We start from the raw sequence: 23,003 nt of genomic DNA, 5'->3' as shown, positions 1-23,003 counted from the left end.
ACACGCGAAGAGGAAAGGTTGCAAAGGTGTTCACTGTTTCTGGCAATCAGTAAATTATACTGCACATTGTAAATGTTTTTTATCAGTAGTAAGGTACAATATAGGTACAGATCTAAGTTAACGAGACCATGACATTTTTATGATTTCTTACAACATTGCGGACTTGCAAGAGATGCAGAGAATGAAATTAATTTACTTCTACTTAACTTGAGTTACTTTTAAGTCATCATCTCCAACATTTTGACCTTCAATTACAGAGCTCTGCTTTGGTGTGGATTGAGACCTATAAATTCATATCAGTTGTGTTCCTCCACTCTGTTCATCTTTGCTTATTTCTATTGGGGATTGTGTTTCTACTTGCCGATGGAAAACTACGAACCTGTGAGCAGACCAGCCTGTGTATTGAATACACGGAATTGGATTGTGATGATACCAGTGAATTAATTTTGCACACAATGTGCTTATTTTCCGTTTTCTTTAAAAAAAAGGAACAATATTGGATTTGATGTGTATGACATTTTTTAAAGTAAAATATGCATAGAGCAATAGAGTAATAGCTAAACATTCTGCACAATTTGATAGTGATTCAGTGACTGCAAATAAAATATATTGATCTACTGGGATTTTTTAAAAGTGTTTTTGGCAGGTTAGACTCAATAGATAAGTATGTTTGTGTTAATATGTTTGCAGACAGTCGTGTTCTTTTGATTAATGTATTTGCAATTTTGACAGTATCATTTCGTTTTGATGAATGTACAGTACCAGTCAAAAGTTTGGACACACCTACTCATTCAAGGGTTTTACTTTATTTGTACTATTTTCTGCATTGTAGAATAATAGTGATGACATCAAACCTATGAAATAACATGTATATGGAATCATGTAGTAAACAAAAAAAAGTGTTAAACAAATTCATAATCTATTTTAGATTTTAGATTCTTCAAAGTGGCCACCCTTTGACAGCTTTGCACACTCTTGGCATTCTCTCAACCAGCTTCACCTGGAATGCTTTTCCACTAGTCTTGAAGGAGTTCCCACATATGCTGAGCACTTGTTGGCTGTGTTTCCTTCCATCTGCGGTCCAATTTATCCCAAATCATCTCAATTGGGTTGAGGTCGGGTGATTGTGGAGGTCAGGTCATCTGATGCAGCACTCCATCACTCTCCTTCTTGGTCAAATAGCCCTTACAAAGCCTGGTGGTGTGTTGGGTCATTGTCCTGTTGAAAAACAAATGATAGTCCCACTAAGCCCAAACCACATGGGATGGCGTATCACTGTAGAATGCTGTGGTAGCCATGCTGTTTACGTGTGCCTTGAATTCTAAATAATTCACTGACAATGTCACCAGCAAAGCACCCCCCCACATCCTCACACCTTCTCCTCCATGCTTCCTGGTGGGAACCACACATGCGGATATCATCAGTTCACCTACCCTGCGTCTCACAAAGACACGGCGGTTGGAACCAAAAATCTCAAATTTGGCCACATCAGACCAAAGGTGTCACACTCTGACCATGATTTGCGTTGTTTGTTTCTATGTTTTGTTTGGTCAGGGTGTGATATGAGTGGGCATTCTATGTTGTAGGTCTAGTTTGTCTATTTCTATGTGTTTTGGCCTGATATGTTTCTCAATCAGTGGCAGGTGTTTGTCGTTGTCTCTGATTGGGAACCATATTTAGGTAGCCTGTTTTGTATTGTGGTTGGTGGATTATTGTCTATGTTATGTTGCACGTTGGCACAGTGGTTTGATAGCAGTCATGGTCGTCTTGTTAGTTTGTATACTTCCTGTTTTTTTTCGTCTTTCATTAATATCATGCATTCACACCACGCCACTTTGGTCTACTCAATACGATGATTGTGACAAAAGGACAGATTTCCTCTGGTGTAATGTACATTTCTCATGTTTCTTGGCCCAGGCAAGTCTCTTATTTTTATTGATGTCCTTTGGTAGTGGTTTCTTTGCAGCAATTCGACCATGAAGGCCTGATTCACACAGTCTCCTCTGAACAGTTGATGTTGAGATGTTTGCGTTACTTGAACTCAGTGAAGCATTTATTTGAGCTGCAATTTCTGAGGCTGGTAACTCTAATGAACTTATCCTCTGCAGCAGAGGTAACACTGGGTCTTCCTTTCCTGTTGCGGTCCTCATGAGAGCCAGTTTCATCGTAGCGCTTGATGGTTTTTGCGACTGTACTTGAAGAAATGTTCAAAGTTCTTGAAGTTTTCTGGATTGACTGACGTCTTAAAGTAATGATGGACTCATTTCTCTTTGCTTATTTGAGCTGTTCTTGCCATTATATGGACTTGGTATTTTACCAAATAGGGGTATCTTCTGTATACCACCCCTACCTTGTCACAACACAATTGGCTCAAACGCATTAAGAAGGAAAGAAATTCCACAAATTCACTTTTAACAATGCACACCTGTTAATTGAAATGCATGAGAAAATGCCAAGAGTGTGCAAAGCTGTCATCGAAGGCAAAGGGTTACTTTTTGGTTAATACATGATTCCACATGTGTACTTCATTATTATTCATTATTAGTCTTCACTATTATTCTACAATGTGGAAAATAGTCAAAATAAAGAATACCCCTTGAATGAGTAGGTGTGTCCAAACTTGACTGGTACTGTATATATACAACGTTTTTTATACAACCAAGTTACACCTCTCAAAAGGCACATAATCGGTGGAATTGCCCATGCACTGTATGAGGACAGAGTCAACTTCTGCCAAGCTAAAGATGTCCAATATCTCTTAGTGTTAGAGCACCATGCTCTGTTTAGATCATATCATATTGTTAGAGATGGGATCATACTCACCATAAAGGTGGTTTCAACACATACTGTTGCCAGAATATTCTGTCCAGCAAACACGGTTTATTTCATACATTCTGGTGATTTGGCGGTGAGGGACCTTGGGAGTGTGAGCGGATGTGACTGTTACTGGTCCTTCTCCACCGACTGGCGTGTGTGTGTGTGTGTGTGTGTGTGTGTGTGTGTGTTTGTGTGTGTGTGGTGCAGTGTAGTGTGCTGGAGCACTGGATGTTATCTGACACAATGTTTATTAGAGCCTGGAGACATTCTCAGCTTGTCCAAGAGGTATCCTTGGCCACAGGGTCATTAGAACGGCGGGATGATGTGTGTGTTTATCTCCGAGGTGACAGCATCACGGCCTTGCTCCATGCTTATATAGACACACATACTGCAACTCCCACAGACAGAATCTAAAATCCTCTCGACAACACAACCAGACTGGTCCTCTCTGTTTTACAGTTCTAGGATTCTCTATTTCTCTCTTTGAGACACCAAGAACAAAATCGACAATCTAAACGGGTCCTCTCTTTTATATCTTTTATATTTTAGCAATATCTATTTCACTCAGAAACTAAACTAAATTGATACAAAATGTTGCCTGCAACTTTCAAACTGTGCGCTGGCATCTCCTACAGACATATGAGGAACATGACAGGTTAGTGAGAGACAGTTTGTGAATGATTCTCTAGTGTTTCATAGCCTTGTTTCATAGACTTGTGGCCCTGTGGCCATGGCATGGTCTGAAACTGTAATTTTCAGTTGTGGAACGTTAGCTAACAAAACAATGTACTTAGTAATTTGGTTTTAACAATAATATATTTTTTTAAATTATGGCACTAAAGGTTGTCAAATTGTACTGACTTTTGTACTAACAATTTCATGTATTGTAGATTCCTCTACTGCTTTTTATAACACTTTTCTTATCTACTTTTTTCTCCCATTCTCCTTGTCCCAGGATTGAGGAAGAATGCGATGGTGGCCATTCACCATGAGTTGAACATGCTAGCAGGCCCCAACCCTAGCAGCTGGATCAGCCATGTCCGCCGCAGGAGCTCACTGCTCAGTAAGTCCACACCATTCACTCAGAATACACTTCTTACTTGTTTTTCTTTCTTTCATTCACAAATACCCAAAAAGGAAAGTCTACTCTAACTCTATTTATAATGTCGTTTTCTGTCTATGCTGTGCTCCAGGCTCGCGGATCGAGGAGGAGCAGGGCTACAATGAGGCGGAGGTGTCATATGTGAAGCAGGGAGAGGAGGCGCTGCAGAAGTCTATCAGCATCCTCGGCGATCAGGATGGATGGACCACTGAGATCATTGCTGTGAGTATAGAGATATAGTGCCAAAGACAGAAGGGCTGGCACACGGAAATTCCCTTCTTCACCTATTCAACATAGTAATTACAGACGTTTATCTTTTTTGGAATTGCAATGTAAAAGGTTGTTGTTTAAGGTTGTTGTTTATCCTTGCAGTTCTATGAGTTTTAATTATCTGGTCCCATGATCCCAGGCGAATGGAGACAAGGTGCTGAGTAAGGTGTTACCTGACGTGGGGAAGGTGTTTAAGCTGGAGGTGCTGTTGGACCAGCGCTCTGATAACCTCTATGTGGAGCTGGTGGGCAACATGGAGCAGATGGGAGACTGGAACCCTAACGTCAAAGAGGTCAAGGTGGGACAATCAACTTTATAAACAAGGCACTGTAAGTCGCTTTGGATAAAAAGGTTCTGCTAAATCGCATATATAACGCAACAACAATACAAAACATTAAGAGGAATTGGCTCATGTGTACACAGATTGCATGGATTGACTAGAAGTCTTCTACTCTGGGTTGTTTTGTTCAACGTAAGAGTCCCAATGTACATTCTCGCATTGAGGAATATACAGAGGTTTTTGACTCTCTCCTCTCCTTTTCTCTCTCTCTCTCTCCCTTCCTCCCATTTTCTTCCTCTCCTCCCCCCTTTAGATCCTCCAGAAGATAGGTCAGGAGACCATGGTGACCCACGAGGTGTCGGGACCCACACCTGGCAACGTGGTGGGGCCGCGGGACTTCGTTAGTGTTCGCTGTGCCAAGCGCCGGGGGTCCACGTGCTTCCTTGCCGGCATGTCCACTCAGCACCCCACCATGCCCGAACAGAGGGGAGTTGTTAGGTAGGCTAATTTAGACCCAAGGGATGGATGGAAAGATGGATGGATGGAGGCTATAAGTCACTAACAATACACCATATAAAACAATTATTTGAATATTGTGTTGGACTCCAACATATGCTAACATAAGTGTTCTACACACTATTGTTGACTTTTTCAGGGCAGAGAACGGACCAACATGTATAGTGATGCGGCCCAGTGCCGATGACCCCAACAAGACCAAGTTCACCTGGTTGTTAAGCATAGATTTAAAGGTATGGAGGCCATTAACCTGCATCTTATCACTAGGGTCAGACAGATACAACTGTAGCTATCTGGTTTGACACCCTCTGCAAAAAGCACTTTCATAATTTGACATTTGACATTTTAGTAATTTAGCAGATGCTCTTATCCAGAGTGACTTACAGTTAGTGTATTCATCTTAAGATAGCTAGGTGAGACAACCACATATCCCAGCCATAGAAAGTCAATTTTTAATCAATAATGTAGAGTAGAGTGCAAGTGCTGGGAGGGGTGGGGGGGAGCGGGAGCGGGAGCAGCCGTAGGGGTGGGAGGGCCAAGAGGCCTGAGGTGGCAGAACGGAGTCCTCGGGTTGTGGTGTAGGGTTTAAGCATATCCTGAAGGTAGGGAAGGGCAGTTCCTCTTGCAGTTTTGTAGGTAAGCACCATGGTCTTGTAGTGGATGCAAGCTTCGACTGGAAGCTAGTGGAGTGTGAGGAGAGGCGTGGTGACATGGGAGAACTTGGGATGGTTGAAAACCAGGCGGGCTGCAGTGTTCTGGATAAGTTGCAGGGGTTTGATGGCACAAGCGGGGAGCCCAGGCAACAGCGAGTTGCAGTAGTCCAGAGGGGAGAGGACACGTGCCTGGATTATGACCCCCACAACTTCCTGTGTGAGGTAGGGTCGTACTCTACGGATGTTTAAGAGTATGCACCTGCAGGAGCGGGGTTCACTACTTTGATATTTGCAGAGAATGACAGGATATTGTCCAGGGTCACACTAAGGTTCTTTGCACTCTGGGAGGGCAACACTGTGGAGTGGTCAACTGTGAGCGGGCAGGCCTTCCCTGGGAGGAAGAGCAGTTCCGTCTTGTCGAGGTTGAGCTTGAGGTTTGGGCCGACGTTGAGATATTGGTGGGCCGACGTTGAAGTTGAGATATCTGCCAGGCATGCAGTGATGTGTGTCGCCACCTGCGTTTCAGAAGGGGGGAAGGAGAAAAGTAGATAAGTGTCATCCGCATAGCAATGACAGTAGAGTCCATGTGAGGATATGACATAGCCTAGTGACTTGGCGTATAGAGAGAAGAGGGCCTAGAGCCGAGCCCTGGGGGACACCAGTAGTGACACAGACACAGATCCTCTCCACGTCACCTGGTAGGAGAGGCCTGTCAGGTAGGATGCAATATTAGAACTCGCAGAGACGACCAGCCCTGAGAGGGTGGAGAGGAAGGATCTGATGGTTCACGGTGTTGAAGGCAACTGATAATCTAGGAGGGTGAGAACAGAGGAGAGAGAGAAAGCTTTGGCAGTGTGGAGAGCCTCCGTGACACAGAGGAGAGCAGTCTGGGTTGAGGGACCCGTCTTGAAGCCTGACTGGTTAGGGTCAAGAAGATCAGAAGATCCTAATGGACCCATATATATTGTTTGGCCTTTAATCATAATGAGGGATTTCTGTTAAATGTGACACACCTGTGTTGTTATAATCAGATGCTACTGATCACTGCCTAAGGTTGTGGTTGATGATGGTTGCATTGAGGACACTTAATTGTTGTTTCTTATCATGTTCTCTCTTCCTGTCTCGTTCTCTCACAGGGTTGGATCCCAAAGACCATCATAAACAAAGTACTCTCTCAGACGCAGGTGGACTTTGCCAACCACCTGAGGCAAAGGATGGCTGACAACAGTGTTTCCATGGAGATGGCAGCAGCATGCTGACACACCATGCCCTTTGACCTTTCGATTAGTGTGTACACCAATGGCAGGCCACCAAATGGACAGCTCCGCCCAGTCATCTTTGCCACTTTCTCCATCAAAGGCACTCCAAGAGAATCAAATTCTAACTACTCTCTTGAGTTCTTAGGACAGAATTTCGGTACAATTGAGTGAAACCTTCTTCTTTTGAACTCTGGATGCATTAACAGTATAAAGTGGCTTACTCTCCTCATGTCCTTTCCTTCTCTCCTATACACCTAACCTGTTCACACACCAGTCCAGATGAAGGGGAGAGACTAGGGCTACGTTTACACAGGCAGCCCAATTCTGAAATTTTCCCTTCTAATTGGTCTTTTGACCAATCACATCAGATCTTTTCATATTAGCTATTTTTCAGAGCTGATCTGATTGGTCAAAAGACCAATTTGTGAAAAGAAAGATCAGAATGTAGCTGCCTGTGTAATCATAGCCCTATGAGAGGATACTTAAGACTAGATGCAACCTGTGAGCCCCCTTCACACACCTCCTTCTCAAAACATATACACGTTCCCACAAGTCTGTATAGTGTCTCTACGGCACAATAACCACCCAAGTCACTTTTTTCCAGCCATGGCACTGGTAATTACATTGTCATTGCACTCTCAATGTGAAATCTGCACTTTTATTTCAATATTATATTTATTGTAGAACAATGTCATTGCATTACACTGGGTTAGGATGACTGACAAGTGAATAAATGATTTCAACATCATTCAAATGTACAAGGATTATTCTTCTATTATTATCTCGCTTGACAAAATGTGGAAAAGCACTTACAAATAAAACATTTTAGGCATACCACTCAAACAGGATCAATACTTATATATCGTCAGTCATAAAATCATTTAATACGCCGCAAATGAAAAATACCAAATTATTACACATCTGAACACATCTCACATCGACCTAATACAACCAAATATGACAAGAACATCACAGAAAAACTCAAACAAGCGAACCGTCTCAAGTCCTCACAATCATTACGTAAATATTCCATTTCAACTGAGGGGAGGAATTCAAAAAGGTATTTTTTTAACCACAAAGTTTAGTTCATAAAATATTTTCCTGTCTTCAATGGATTTGGCTGTTGTGTTTGCCAAGGCAAGCAGGTGTTTGACCATTCACATGTGTGTGAAGGACTCTGCAGCACTGTGAGCCTTGGCCTGGGTCTGCAGTACATTCCCCGGGATGAAGTCAACAGCACAACTCACGCCAAAGGGGAAGTCTGCCCTCTGTTATTGTCCTTGTAACATTTTCCTATGATTTATAGTTGTAATTGTTCCAGAAAGTTCTGTACTTTTCTAGGATATGGTGTGCGCTCTGAAGGAAAATAGGTTTCAGGGGTGAAAAAGGGGGGTCATATTTGTCAGAGAGACAGGCTTTTTCTTTAATAGAAGTCAGCGTCTTCTAGGATTACAGATGCACACGTCAGAGCACAGCATGCTGCACTTGCCTAAATCAAAATCTTTGAGAGTAAGGCTGACAAATTAATTTCACTTGGATGAAGATATACATTTTATTGGTAAAGGAAATGTTCTGAATTTGAGTAACAGCTAAAATTGAGGTAATGAGCTAAATCTAACATGAGCAGTGACTGTCAGTGGAGTCTGTTGAAGAGAGGGCGACTCATAATAATGTCTGGAACTGAGCAAATGGAATGGCATTAAACACATGGAAACCATGTATTTGATGTACCGTATTTCATACCATTCCACTAATTCCACTCCAGCCATTACCACTTGCCCGTACTCCCCAATAAAGGTGCCACCAACCTCCTGTGGTGACTGTCATAACTAACATTGGTATATTCTTGGCAGCGGTTTAAAGTATAAATTGTAAAAATTTTAACCTACACTTCTTAGGCAATTAAACTCATAGCAACAACGTTGGCTGTTGCATACACAGATTATTTGAGGATTGTGAATAGTTAAGAGGGTGGGTTTCAGTTATGGAAAAAATAAATGTATTGGAACTGTGTTCTGAGGCATAATAATTCAAGTTTGCATGAAATCCTTTACAGTAGAATAAGTGTTCAAGGCACTCCAAGGCCTTGGTCTATACTTAATACATGGGAAGAGAATAAGAGACACTATCACAAACATATGTTAAGGGTAAAGGGGGAAGGGAATGTATAACCTCAAAACACAGCCATAAAGTGAAGATAAGTGAAGTACCCCAACAAAATAGACAAAACAAACAATTGGAATATCAAATACAATACTTGACCAAGATGACAACCATGGTTCAATTCCCTCTTTTGAAATTACATAAACGATGTCCTCGACTGCAATATACTCCTCATGCCCCAGTCTTTCTCTGTGGCCGCCAGGCAGGCCAAACCTGACGCTGGATGGGATGGAGAGCACCAGTCTAACTACCTACTGTACGTCACCCCAGCCCACACATGTTCTACCACAATGATGTCAAAGGTTTACATAGGTGGTGTGCCCAGGGGGATCTGGTCAGAGAGCTGTTATTTCTCAGAGTACATGTCCATGCCGAGCCCTGCGAGCTGACCACAGCCGGGGACAGCCAGTCACCAGGAATAACTGCTTTCCTACCAATAACTGCTTTCCTACCCCTCCACCATTGGATAACTGTAAACACACTGGTGAACTAACCGCATGTAGCGCTAATCGTGATGTTTTGGTGCAATGTTTAACCTCTCATTTTAGGTCTTTTTTCCCCCTTCAAATTTAAAAGCGGAAGAGCATGTGAATGTGCAGTCAGCCAATGAATAAAATGTGCCCTGGTCCAGGTGCTGGACAGTTTTGTGATTGGGTGTGGTTAACCTGACTCTAGATCTGTGCCAATAGGAAACCAATGCAGAGCGGTCAAATATGTCAGTTTGTGTTAAATGCCAGATGTCTCTATGGGGGTTTGAGAGATGGACCGTGAAGACATGAAATTAGAGTCGTAAACGTATTATTTTTCTACTTCTGCTTCAACAAAGGTATAGAGTACAGTGAGTAAGTTCACATCATTCTGACCTCCTCTGACCTGTACAGCATCCGATCACAACCATGGCCTCAGCGCACACCCACACATACCATTTGTCAGGCCACTTTACAGGACTTGTGCATTGTGGTTATATTACCATAAACAGTTTACTATACCATCGATTTGCAGTGTCCAGTACAATCAATGTTCATTCTGGGAAATGTATCACTGGCTTTGCTTTAGCCATGACGTAATCGAAAAGGAACCGTCCAGCACAGGCAGTTTAGGCAGGGCAGGAAACCACAATTCCCAGAATGCACTTGAAGTTAACTGTGGAAAGGGGGAAGGGAAACTGAGATTGGAGGGAGTGATACTGAGGTAAAAATAAACTGTATTAAACGATAATTAACTATTATATAGATCATCGCTGCTGTGAGATGAATGTTTAAGAAATAGAGAGAAATAAAACAAATCCGAAAATGTTTTGACAGTTTCCAGAAGGGCAGTAGTTAAACTAGTGGTTGGCTTGTGAAAAAATATTTAGCTTGCTAACTAGGCTAACTTAGCTTAGATTTAGAGTTAGCTAGCTAATGTTAGCTTGCTGGATGACAGTACTTCAGAGCCACTGATGTTGACTGTCTTCTGAGCACAAATGTTATGCAACAAAAAAAACGCATTAATGATGTATATGTATGTAGCCAGTGCTAACTGAATGTACAGTAAGTTAGACTAGCTAGCAGTAGCCTGTCAGCTCACGTAGCTAGCTTGCTAACGTACCGGTAGTTAGCTAATGTTGTCAGTTGAGTTACTGGTAACGTTAATCACGTTTCAGATTGTACCTTGAAGTTTTTTTGTGTGTGTGTGTGTAGGCTGTGAGTGGGTCTTCGGTATCACGTTACCATTTGGTGAGCCTAGTTTGACAGCTTGATAACGGTTCTAGCTATGTAACGTTAATGTAGTTAGCTAATCATTCAATGAGTTTGGTTTGGATACTTTTTCCAAAGATAATTGGGAATAGACAATTGATCAGTTTGTGTTCATTAATAATTAGTATGCTTTTGACATTTTATTTGTGAGCAAGCTAGCTAGTTACCCACCTTATTTTTCTGCCCCAAATTGCAGATATCCATGACAACCAGTTTGACATAGCATGGCATGAGTGCCCCCTATTGGTTAGATCCTGTCAAGGAGAAGGCCCACTCCAACTCTGCAAGACTTCAAGACATTTGAACATTGTTACATCGTGGATGTGAGGTGCCAACATTGAGTGTCAAAGCAATGAAGCGGCTGGGAAAGAAAGAGGCCATACCAGACCAGCAGTGTCCATACCCAGCCCTGCAGCCCCTCTAATGGGGCAGGATGCACAACAATTGAATTCAATGAGATCAACCTGTTGACTAAAGTCTGGACCAAGAGAGAGGAAGGAAGGAGAAGTTTGAAACGCAGTAGTTGTGGAAAGGGACACAACAGACAACATGAGGGTCTTCCCAATAGCACTTTTGACCGCCTTAGTCTGAGAAATTAGGCTTTAAAGAACAGGGTTTACCCACTCACACATACATAGACTCACACACTCATGCCATGGAAGAGGACAGCGGTGTCACATCACACACGGAGGTAGGTGTTTTAACCTGGAGTAGTTTAAACTGTGTGTAAACTATGTGATTAACAGTCGCATCAGCTGTATACAATGAAATGGAACAGTATCAGTCAACAGACATCAGTCAAGTTCCAAATCAACATTTTGACATTATGGCCTGTTCTGTACACATGTTAACTGTATACTGTCTGTGATACCATCACAGGGGTAGACAATGTGGGTGTGGTGGTATTCAATCAGATTGCACAATGAGACTTGCTGCACTAACAGATCTATCTGCTTGAAGGTACAACCTTATAGTACTGTAGACACATCCATTAGACCGTTTTTCTGACTATTGACCGTGAAATGTGTGGTGCTTAGCTGAATTTCCATCTCTCCCTTCTGTTTTTAATCCCCATTGTGTTAGAGTGGAGGAGGAAGTAATGAAGCAGCTTCCCCTCTAAAGTGTTCACATGGGGATATAAAAGGTTTCCACCACAAAGTAGCCTAACAGTTCTCTTTCTCTGCTGTGTCTGCACTGGCACTGTACCATCTTGCCTGGGGTGGATTCATTAGTTGGATTCTGTTGCAAAACGTTTGGTCTCTGTTTTGCAACGGAATCGATTTACCATTTGCTATAGGAACCAACTGGACACAAACGGAACGAAACGGGGAGGGACCTATCAGAATCTGTCCAATAGAGAAACTCGTTTTCGTAGCAAAACGTTTTCCGTTTGGAGTAAACGTTTTAAGTCGCAAAACATTTAGCAACCGACCAAATGTTTTGTAACGGAATCAGACTAATAAATACACCCCAGGTCAGGTGAGAGGGCAACCACCTGATCCTTAGCTGCATCTCATTCCACAGAGATGTTCCTGCCCCCTTTCTTCCTGTTCTTCCATGCTACCCTGGCTGTGTCTGATGATGCCTCTCGGTCTGTCCCCCTCCTCTCAGGGTCTGAATGGTGTGTCACATGAATGTAAAGAGACAGAGGAGCTAACCAATGGCCACTCTAACCACAAACCTGTGAGTACAACAACTAACTAGAGGTTCCCTTTCAGAAATGTTTGTTTAAACATTGTTATTAAGCAGGAATGTCTGTATACCTCTCCTGTTATCATCAGTATAGACTGGTAGCTTGTTGGTCCTGCTGTTCTATGTTGCATTGTGTAGTGGTGGAAAAAGTACCCAATTGTCATACTTGAGTAAAAGTAAAGATGCCTTTAATAGAAAATTACTTAAGTGAAAGTCACCCAGTAAAATACTACTTGAGTGAAACTCTAAAAGTATTTGGCTTTAAATATACATAAGTATCAAATGTAAATGTAATTTCTAAAATATACTTATGAATCAGAAGTAAAAGTAAGTATAAATCATTTCAATTTTCTTATATTAAGCAAACCAGACAGCACCATTTTCTTGTTTTTGATTTATTTACGGATTGCCAGGGGCACACTCCATTTGTGTTTAGTGAGTCCGCCAGATAAGAGGCAATAGGTATGACCAGGGATGTTATCTTGAGAGGTGCGTGAATTGGACCATTTTCCTGTCCTGCCAAGCACTCAAAATGTAACGAGTGCTTTTTGATGTCAGGGAAAAGGAATGGAGTAAAAAGTACACTGCTCAACAAAATAAAGGGAACACTTAAACAACACAATGTAACTCCAAGTCAATCACACTTCTGTGAAATCAAACTGTCCACTTAGGAAGCAACACTGATTGACAAATTTCACATGCTGTTGTGCAAATGGAATAGACAACAGGTGGAAATTATAGGCAATTAGCAAGACACCCCCAATGAAGGAGTGGTTCTGCAGGTGGTGACCGACCACTTCTCAGTTCCTATGCTTCCTGGCTGATGTTTTGGTCACTTTTGAATGCTGGCGGTGCTTTCACTCTAGTGGTAGCATGAGACGAAGTCTACAACCCACACAAGTGGCTCAGGTAGTGCAGCTCATCCAGGATGGCACATCAATTCGAGCTGTGGCAAGAAGGTTTGCTGTGTCTGTCAGCGTAGTGTCCAGAGCATGGAGGCGCTACCAGGAGACAGGCCAGAGACGTGGAGGAGGCCGTAGGAGGGCAACAACCCAGCAGCAGGACTGCTACCTCCGCCTTTGTGCAAGGAAGAGCAGGAGGAGCACTGCCAGAGCCCTGCAAAATGACCTCCAGCAGGCCACAAATGTGCATGTGTCTGCTCAAACGGTCAGAAACAGACTCCATGAGGGTGGTATGAGGGCCCGACGTCCACAGGTGGGGGTTGTGCTTACAGCCCAACACCGTGCAGGACGTTTGGCATTTGCCAGAGAACACCAAGATTGGCAAATTCGCCACTGGCGCCCTGTGCTCTTCACAGATGAAAGCAGGTTCACACTGAGCACATGTGACAGAGGTGACAGAGTCTGGAGACGCCTTGGAGAACGTTCTGCTGCCTGCAACATCCTCCAGCATGACTGGTTTGGCAGTGGGTCAGTCATGTTGTGGGGTGGCATTTCTTTGGGGGGCTGCACAGCCCTCCATGTGCTCGCCAGAGGTAGCCTGACTGCCATTAGGTACCGAGATGAGATCCTCAGACCCCTTGTGAGACCATATGCTGGTGCGGTTGGCCCTGGGTTCCTCCTAATGCAAGACAATGCTAGACCTCATGTGGCTGGAGTGTGTCAGCAGTTCCTGCAAGAGGAAGGCATTGATGCTATGGACTGGCCCGCCCGTTCCCCAGACCTGAATCCAATTGAGCACATCTGAGACATCATGTCTCGCTCCATCCACCACAGTCTGTGTTGCACCACAGACTGTCCAGGAGTTGGCAGATGCTTTAGTCCAGGTCTGGGAGGAGATCCCTCAGGAGACCATCCGCCACCTCATCAGGAGCATGCCCAGGCGTTGTAGGGAGGTCATACAGGCACATGGAGGCCACACACACTACTGAGCCTCATTTTGACTTGTTTTAAGGACATTACATCGAAGTTGGATCAGCCTGTAGTGTGATTTTCCACTTTAATTTTGAGTTGACTCCAAATCCAGACCTCCATGGGTTGATAAATTTGATTTCCATTGATAATTTGTGTGTGATTTTGCACAACTATGTAAAGAAAAAAAGTATTTAATAAGAATATTTAATTCATTCAGATCTAGGATGTGTTATTTTAGTGTTCCCTTAATTTTTTTGAGCAGTGTATATTGTTTTCTTTAGGAATGTAGTGAAGTAAAAGTAAAATTTGTAAAAAAACATGTATATAAAAAGTAAAGTATAGATACCCAAAAAAACTACTTTAGTACTTTTAAGTATTTTTTATTTAAGTACTTTCCACCACTGGCATTGTGTAACCTGTTGTGTTTCTGTATTCCCAGGTGATTAATGGACTGACGCCAGGTCATAGTGTCAAAGAGCACGCCAATGGCAGTTCACTGCTCAAGTCTCTGCCAGTGAGTTGCTCTATACTGTCCTTCATGTCAAAGACATTACAGGAAAGGGAACTGACCCTACTGTTGTTCTTTAAATACAATTGTGTGTTTACAGATACACTGAGTATACCAAACCTTAGGAAAACCTTCCTAATATTTAGTTGCACCCCCTGCTTTTGCCTTCAGAACAGACTAATTTTGTCGGGGCATAGACTATAAGGCGTCTAAAGCGTTCCATAGGGATGCTGGCCCATGTTGACTCCAATGCTTTCCACAGTTGTCAAGTTCACTGGATGTCCTTTGGGTGTTGGACCATTCTTGATACACACGGGAAACAGTTCAGCGTGAAAACCCCAGCAGCGTTGCAGTTCTTGACACAAACTGGTGCACCTACCACCATACCCTGTTCAAAGACACTTAAATATTTTGTCTTGCCCATTCACCCTCTGAATGGCACACATACACAATCCATGCCTCAATTGTCTCAAGGCTTTAAAAAATCCTTCTTTAACCTGTCCCCCCCTTCATGATTTGAAGTGGATTTAACAAGTCAGTAATGGATCATAAGGGTTCAATAAGGGATCATAGCTTTCATCTGCATTCACCTGGTCAGTCTATGTCATTGAAGGAGCAGGTGTCCTTAATGTTTTTGTGATTTGTCTAGATTTCAGCTCTGAAGCAGAATGGCCTTCTGCAGTCTCTGGCTACAGGAGGAGAACAGCCCAAGACTGAAGGTAAGACACAATACACTCAGTGGCCCCTCTTCCCAAAGGAACAACCATGTCTCCTAGCTACCAGGCAACCCTAGCAGGTCTCCCCCCCCCCCCCCAGCCGGCTATGGGAAGATGAAGAAGGATGAGGGGCAGGGTATGAAATGATGGTGTCATGGCGTAGAGGGGGAGAAGGTGTCGTTCAGATTGAAAATTAACTGGAGAGGTGGTGGGACCATAGCACCATGACTGAACGATTACTCCTCACCTGTGTATGTTGCTGCTGTTTAGCTGTGTCTGTGATGTTTCTCAGCCGTGTGTATGTGTGTGTTTGCAGAGGAGAGTGCGGAGGTGGAGCAGGCTCGAGAGGAGTGGGAGGCTCTAGAGAGTATCCAACCAGGTGAGCTGTTGTTAGGGGCAACATCTACCTATTCCCTGGCTGCCTGAAAGCTGTGATGTTTTACTCCTCCATTATAGGTTGTATACGAATCTGTTGAAGTGTGTTATTGTCCTGTGTGTCTCCAGTGGTCAGTGAGGAGTCCAGTCCTACTCCTCTCATCTCCTTTAATGAGGCGTTGCAGCACTTCCAGACTACAGACCTTGGCGAGGTGCTGGTAAGAATGTGGGTCTTTCTGTGTCTGGGGGTTTTAGGACTGCATTGTAGAGTCTCACTCTCATTATTACGAAAAATAATGTCAGTTCTCACTCTCTCTGTAGAAGAACATCCAGCCCACCATCCGTAGGACGGGTCTGGCCGCTATCACACACTTCCTGTTCGGCCCGCCGCGACTTCACCGAGAACTACTGGAGGAGAGGGACCTGGTCTTCGCCATCGCACAGTGTAAGTGTGTGTGTTTGAATGAGAGAGCGGGAGAGCCGTTTTGCAGACAATAAGAGGCTGATTGTGTGTGTTTTTCTCTTTGTAGGTTCTTTGGATAACAGTCAGGCTGTACACATGCGTGTTCTACAGACCATCTATAAGAGGCTGACAGGCAGCAAGCAGGACTGTCCTCGGTTCGGCACCCACTGGGAGAATGTGGGCTTTCAAGGTGAGAGACATCTTCTGTATCTATGCTTCATTAGATGCCGCTCTCACACTGAGATGAAAAGTGTGATAAGAATATATTGCTATGAAGAAATGTACAAAACACTGAAATGTTGAGTGTGTGTCTGTGTGTAGGTACGGACCCAGCCACAGACCTGCGTGGTACAGGTTTCCTGGGGCTGATGCACACCCTGTACCTGGTGATGGACCCTGAGACTCTGCCTCTAGCCAGAGACATCTACAAGCTGTCCCAACATCCCACACAGGTACATACACACACACACTGGCCACATACACACACACACTGGCCACAAACTATTCAGGTTAAGGCAAGTAGGGACATCTATGTAATGTGTGCCTGGCTACTTGAATAGTCTTTCTATTTACAAATCCCATTTGGTTTCTACTCTTTCTGCCCAATCTTTCTCCAGAACTTTCCGTTCTGTGTGATGTCCATCAACATGACTCGTATCGCCCTGCATGCACTCAGAGAAGAGGCCCTCTCCAAGTAAGTGTCCTGCCCTACTGCTAGAGCCTAGTCACTTGCTTACAAGATGTCCTCACTTTTGTGTGTGTGGTCTTCCAGGGAGTGTAACCGTCGACAGCAGGTAGTGGGGGTGTTGAACGAGTTCTATGTTGCCACGTTCCTGCACCTCTACCAGCTTTGGAAGAGCCAGCAGAAGACTATCTCTGACTCTGGCTTCGTCCTCAAAGGCAACTCTCTGTTTTACCCAAGGCTTAACAAAGCCCAGTCGTTTTCAGAATCATGTCATTATTAACAACATCCCTTTGTAACACAATCACATCCTTGACATCCACTGTGTCTCTGCTCCCCTCCAGAAGTGGAGCTGTTTGCCAAAAAGAACCCCAAGCAGATGCTGCGTCGGCTTGACATCTTCCTGAGGGAGAGAAGGTCGGGCGGCGCCCCCCGGGCCTCCCCAGACCCCATGGCCCAGCAACCCTCACCCTGCCTGGGGGAGAGAGGTGCCAGGTCTGAGGGAACCAGAGGCAAGGAGATGCACTTCACTGGAGTGTGTGAGCTGACCCCAGACATGGAGGGAGAGGCCAGGCTCATCTGAGACATAGGGAGAGATAGAGAGTGAGAGACTGTGAGCACAGCTACACTAGTCTTAGCTGGAAAGAGAGAGTGTGTGTCTGTTTGTGTGTGTGTGAGACAGAAAGAGAATGAGGACCCCACCAAGCGCTGACCCCACTAATTTGTGGTACATACCCATTAATGCTGTAAAGCTGCTCTCAGATAATTTTGTATGGGATCCCTTTTCTCCCAACAGAAGTACATGATGGTGTGGCGTTCAGATAACACTAAATCACAGACATGGGACTGATGGATGAATAGAAGATGTCATTAAAGAGGACGAGAGAGTGAATGAAATATTAGCGTTTTCTCTGGGTCTAGTGCAGGGACAGGCAATTTTACGGTACAAGGACGCACCTGATTCTTCTTCTAATCATCCAATCATAGTCTTTAATCAAGGCGTCGATAAGTTGAATTTCAGCTTGGCTGGAGCCAAAGCCTGCAGAGTAAGAATGCCCACCCTTGGTTTATTGAATAGCTGCCAAGCCCCAGGGCACCGATCTGTCTATACGGCCCTAGTAGAGTTCTGGAAAGCCATAGTGTGTATGTCTGTTTCTACTGTCAGCAGAACCAAGCCTGGGTGTGTTTGTGTGTGCGTGCTGGGTATGAAGGTAAAGGTCTGTGTTGGCTATAGGGAGTTGGAACAGGGAGCAATGTGTTTGTGTGTGTAGTTGGGCTTATGTGTGTGGTGGGTCTGTGGGCTCCGATGGTTCTTGTCTCCATCTCCCAGTGCAGGTTGAATAGGCCCAGAGCCCCCCCTATTGTATGGGGGATATATTTTTTAATAATTTAAAAACTATTTTAGTCCTTTCCAAAGGGATAGCTGTTCATGACAATAGATGAGATTATACTGTATATGAAATGATATTATATGGATAGGGTACTTGATGGTATTTATAAAAGTGAGAGGAACTTATTATGCTAAGAAACTCAGGATGAGGGTTAGAATTGTTAAGCCCAGTTCAAATACAGAATGAGACGCGACGCAACTGTCTTTATTAAGGTGAACTCAGCGAAATGGCATTGCCACGTGCGGCAACGACTTCAAGACTTCGCTCTCACCATCTGCGCATGCGCGCAGGTTCGCTTCAGGCTGTTGGCACAGGACCAAAAACAACGGAGAAATTGAGCCTCATTGCGTCAAGTTGTTGCGGAAATTTACCCACTGTGCTGTTTACTTTCTGCGTCTACGTCATACCGCCGAGTCTACCTTTTAAAGAGTTGTAGAACTAAGTTTGTTTGATATGAACGGTGTCGCCTTAACGTCTCAGGTCGTCGGTTGCAGCTTCCCAAGATTCTACATGTCAAAGCTTTAGCTAAAGTCTTGCGACGAGACTGATCCATTTAGCCAATCAGAAATACATGCGCTAACGTTCTGTGTTCAGCCAAGCAGACAATTAGCTAGCTATGTTGCTGCACATAGCTAGCCTAGCTTGCTGATAAAAGTATTTATCTGACAAGTCATAAAGTGTACCCTGTTTCTGGTGCATGTATTTCAGGACACTCGTTTGCTACAAGTGGCAACTTCGTTTCAAAGTTTAATCACGTCATTATAAAGAGGCAGTGTTACTGTGGAAAAGGTCTCAACTGCACTTCTCGTCTTGATCTGATTTCCCCTTCTTTAGTCAGTTGTACAACGTTCTAAAATGAGCTACTTGTTATCTCGTCTCATGTCGGCTGTTGTATCTGAACTGGGATTTAGCCTTCGTCTCAAATATAATGTTTAGGTCCCTATATAATGTTCTACTTTTGATCATATGCCCTGTGTTTCTCTGGTCAAAAGTAGTGAATTACATAATAAAAATGGTTTCATTTGAGATTAGCATTTAGACAGGTCAGTCAAGCCAACAGCTGACTAGCCATGGTATAGCAGAGTGTTGGTGGGCTGGTTTAGTCAGACTAGTGATTGAAGTCTGCTGGAAACTTTCTACATGCATTCCGTTATAGAGCATCCAACTGGAGTTGTTTGACTAGGGCAATCGTCTGGGTTATCTGACTAAATGGATAGTGCACACAAATGACACATTTAGCTAATCTCATGGATATCTAGAATGAGCTAAAGGTTAGGGTGTCCATAGACAACATGGTATTGTTATGATGAGGAACATTTGTGATTTGGGAGAATTTACTCATTTTAAATGATAAGATGATAGTGATGATAACAGTGAAGGGTGTCTCTAAGAAGGTGTACCGTATGCAATCCCAATTCTGTCATGGATAATCAGTAATAATAGTGTTGTATGATGAGGGAAATCCTTCCTTATTTCAGGGTGTGTGTGTGTGTTTGTGGGGAATGGTATAGTATGGCAGGGGAGCATAGCTCTGCAGTCTCAATCAGTAGCATGTTCAGGTAGCACTAGTACTGTAGCATCAGATAGCATCCTTGTTGTTTTATCTTCCTTGTAGAATTTGTTGCTCTTTGTCATGTCTCATTTACAGTCTTTAGTGCCAGTGAGTGTTCAAGCTGTTACTATAGGACATTCACCCCCCCCCCCCCCCCCCCCCCCCCATCTACAAGAGACACACACATCTCATTAGTGGAGCTACTCAGTGGATGAATGTTTTTGAGGTACTTGTAGATCTTCGGTAGCCTGTTGTTAAATATGATCTTTGTCTTCTGCTCTGAAAGCAGAACAAGTAGGAGGGGGTCATTTGAACCATACTGTAGAATTACAGTGACGTCATTCTGTGAGTAGGATGCTGCTTGTGTTCCAGATGGTTCTATTGTGTCTGCTCGCCCAGAGGATGTCATGTTACCCTCTAAGGGAAGCCTATAACAAATTGGATGTATCACTGTGTCAGGGGTTTGAGGTAACACAAACCCATTCAACTCATTCTAAAGTATAAACATTATATAAACATCTATAAAGGTGGACATTATCAGCTCCTATACATAGCCTACCTTGTTTTATTGGGTTATTTCCAAGCACATTACTCTCCACATCTACCCCCCTATTTTTTTTAAAGGAATTCGTGCTCATTATTTTGCCAAGCGTATGTTTTTTTTTATCAGCAAAATTTGCACTCTTACAGAATGTTGGAGGTGTGTACAGTGTGAGTGTTGCTAGGTGGCTGAATATTATGCTTTGTCTGTGTTGTGTTTTCAAACCGGCATAAAGGAACTCTTTGTAGCCGTAATCTCATCATAGCCTCTTTAAGCTGAAATAATGGACTAAAGTCTATTTTATTTGAATTAATTTAAAAAGGCAAGTCCGTTAAGAACAAATTCTTATTTACAATGGCAGCCTACCGGGGAACAGTGTGTTAACTGCTTTGTTCAGGGGCAGAGCGACAGATTTTGACCTTGTCAGCTCGGGAATTCGATCCAGCAAACTTTCGGTTACTCGCCCAACGCTCTAACCACTAGGCTACCTGACGCCCCGTCAATAATTTAACTGAACCTGCATTTCAGATTGTGAAGATACACATAAAGTTATTTTTTGTTCTATTTTAGCATAGGGGCTTGTTGCAGTTCAGTGTGTGAATCAGGAAGTTTGTACAGAAGGTGATTGTAACTATATGATTGTCAGTAGGGCGTTCTATTGAAACACATTGCTTACCTCAAGACTTCAGACAAATCTTCTCTTTCTCTTCTTTGAATGTCTGTTAAAGACAATGGCTTCTCACTTCATATAATGGCAGATTGTATCTTTTCTCTTTCCTTAGTTATACACACTCCCTCATACACAGCTTGGATGTCAAATGTCATGTATATTCCACACCTGAAACACTAGTGAACTAACACTGAAGCTGGTAGGTCTATGTACTTTATTTGAAATGACACAGGCCCACTATAGGCCCAACCACACGCTTAGATCCACATAGCTTTTTGTCAGCTTGACTGCAGATCCACTCTAATGGATTTTTGAACAATCATTACTGATGTTGACTATGTTAATGATAAGCTAATTTACTTGTCGCTTCGACGGTATCCACTTTCTTGTGTGTATTAGTGATTGTTCCCACCTTTTGACCATGTCAGGGGAAAAAACGAGAAATAACAATGATATTAGTTTCTGATCGTACAGAAAAATTGTGTTGCTTCTCCAAATTTGATTTGCAGTCCTAAATCAAGGTTCTGGCTTGAAATTTGCACCAGTTATGTCATATTTTGTTTTCAACTGATAGATCTCAGTTCAAAACCAAGAGAAAACGGGTCTTAAGCAGGATGGAAGGTACTCTGAAATGAGTGGTCTGAATCTCTGCTTTGTCGACAACAAATCATTTCCTGAATCCCCTGCGCTTTATATGAAGATGTTCTACTGTTGCTTTTGTCGTCTTTTTTCCCTGAAAGCATTTTATGACTGTACCTTAATTGTAGATGCCCTATTTTATAATGGGAGTTATTTCAGAAATATGTGCCGTTGTACAGTAAAATGTATGGTATGGAGAAACCTAAATAAATGCAATTGAAAACAGTTATTTGCTCTCTTTCTTTGTGCTGTGGTTATTATTCTTGTATTTGTATTTATTATGGATCCCCTTTTAGGGTTGCACATTTTGGGGAATATTCAGAGGTGGAAACATTCTGTCGAAATTAACGGGAATATATGGGAATTAATACCATTTAAATGTCAATTTTTTTTTTTTTAAATTTTGGAATTGGATATATTTACCTTACCATGTATGGAGGCAGAAACATAAACCTTTTACCTTAAGTATACATAATTGCAAATGATTAAATCCTTCCAAAATAAATACAATTATAAAAATCATTTGTTATGAATTGAACTTTAATTAAATGAGTTGACTCAACTAAAGCTTTGGTTGTCTTCCACTCAGGCTTCCATGTCTTCTCCCTGGACCTCCTCAATGTCCACCTCTTGAACATTTTGAACAACTTTGAGGCCTCATCTTCACTGTCACTTTCCAACCTTGTTGAGGCCCGGAAGGCCACCAATTTTTCATCCCTTGTGTTGGTCAGCATGTTGCGTGCTTTTGTGTGTGTTCCCAAACAAGGACCTGTTGCGCTCTGAGGCAGCTGATGTTGGTAGGATTTGGAGGATGATGGAGGCAACAGGAGAAAGAGCATCAGATCCACAAAGTCCCTTCCACCAGGTGGCTGATGAGATATGATGGCACGACTGTCATATTGTAACTCCATCCCAAAGCCCTTGCTTGGAAGTGTACTTTGCCAGACTGCCAAGAACCTTGCCCTCATCCAGGCCAAGGAGGCGAGACACAGTAGTGATGACACCATTGGCTTTGCAGATCTCTGCACCAGACAGGATGCTCTTGCCAGCATACTTGGGGTCCAACATGTACACAGCGGCGTGTATGGGCTTCAGGTATAA

The 23,003-nt window shown here is 43.2% G+C and overlaps 2 protein-coding genes across 4 annotated transcripts; both read left to right on the top strand.

The window, feature by feature from the left end:
• The first annotated feature begins 3,250 nt into the window (after positions 1-3,250).
• star (steroidogenic acute regulatory protein) lies at positions 3,251-7,644 on the top strand. Its single transcript, NM_001124202.1, is given in 7 exon segments — positions 3,251-3,472; positions 3,773-3,880; positions 4,011-4,141; positions 4,329-4,487; positions 4,783-4,967; positions 5,125-5,218; positions 6,775-7,644. Coding segments are annotated over 7 exon segments (864 nt in total). The 5' UTR covers positions 3,251-3,408; the 3' UTR covers positions 6,898-7,644.
• Positions 7,645-10,122: 2,478 nt separating this feature from the next.
• On the top strand, positions 10,123-22,131 carry LOC110525939 (ELMO domain-containing protein 3). Of its 3 annotated transcripts, none has more exons than XM_021606465.2 (13): positions 10,123-10,251; positions 10,996-11,490; positions 12,411-12,482; positions 14,805-14,879; positions 15,523-15,592; positions 15,906-15,968; positions 16,094-16,182; positions 16,286-16,409; positions 16,495-16,617; positions 16,749-16,879; positions 17,045-17,121; positions 17,200-17,327; positions 17,454-22,131. In XM_021606465.2, exons 2-13 carry the CDS (start codon positions 11,455-11,457, stop codon positions 17,690-17,692), a joined length of 1,227 nt encoding a protein of 408 aa, XP_021462140.1. In that variant the 5' UTR covers positions 10,123-10,251; positions 10,996-11,454; the 3' UTR covers positions 17,693-22,131. The 3 variants fall into 3 exon arrangements, with proteins under 3 accessions (XP_021462140.1, XP_036835992.1, XP_036835993.1); XM_036980097.1 differs by having other exon boundaries at positions 12,324-12,482; XM_036980098.1 differs by lacking the exon at positions 10,123-10,251 and adding an exon at positions 10,316-10,778 and having other exon boundaries at positions 12,324-12,482.
• The last annotated feature ends 872 nt before the right edge of the window (positions 22,132-23,003 follow it).

The sequence above is a fragment of the Oncorhynchus mykiss genome, chromosome 6 (genome assembly GCF_013265735.2).
Source record: "Oncorhynchus mykiss isolate Arlee chromosome 6, USDA_OmykA_1.1, whole genome shotgun sequence".
Lineage (NCBI taxonomy): Eukaryota > Metazoa > Chordata > Actinopteri > Salmoniformes > Salmonidae > Oncorhynchus > Oncorhynchus mykiss.
This window is presented reverse-complemented; position numbering and strand designations above follow the sequence as displayed.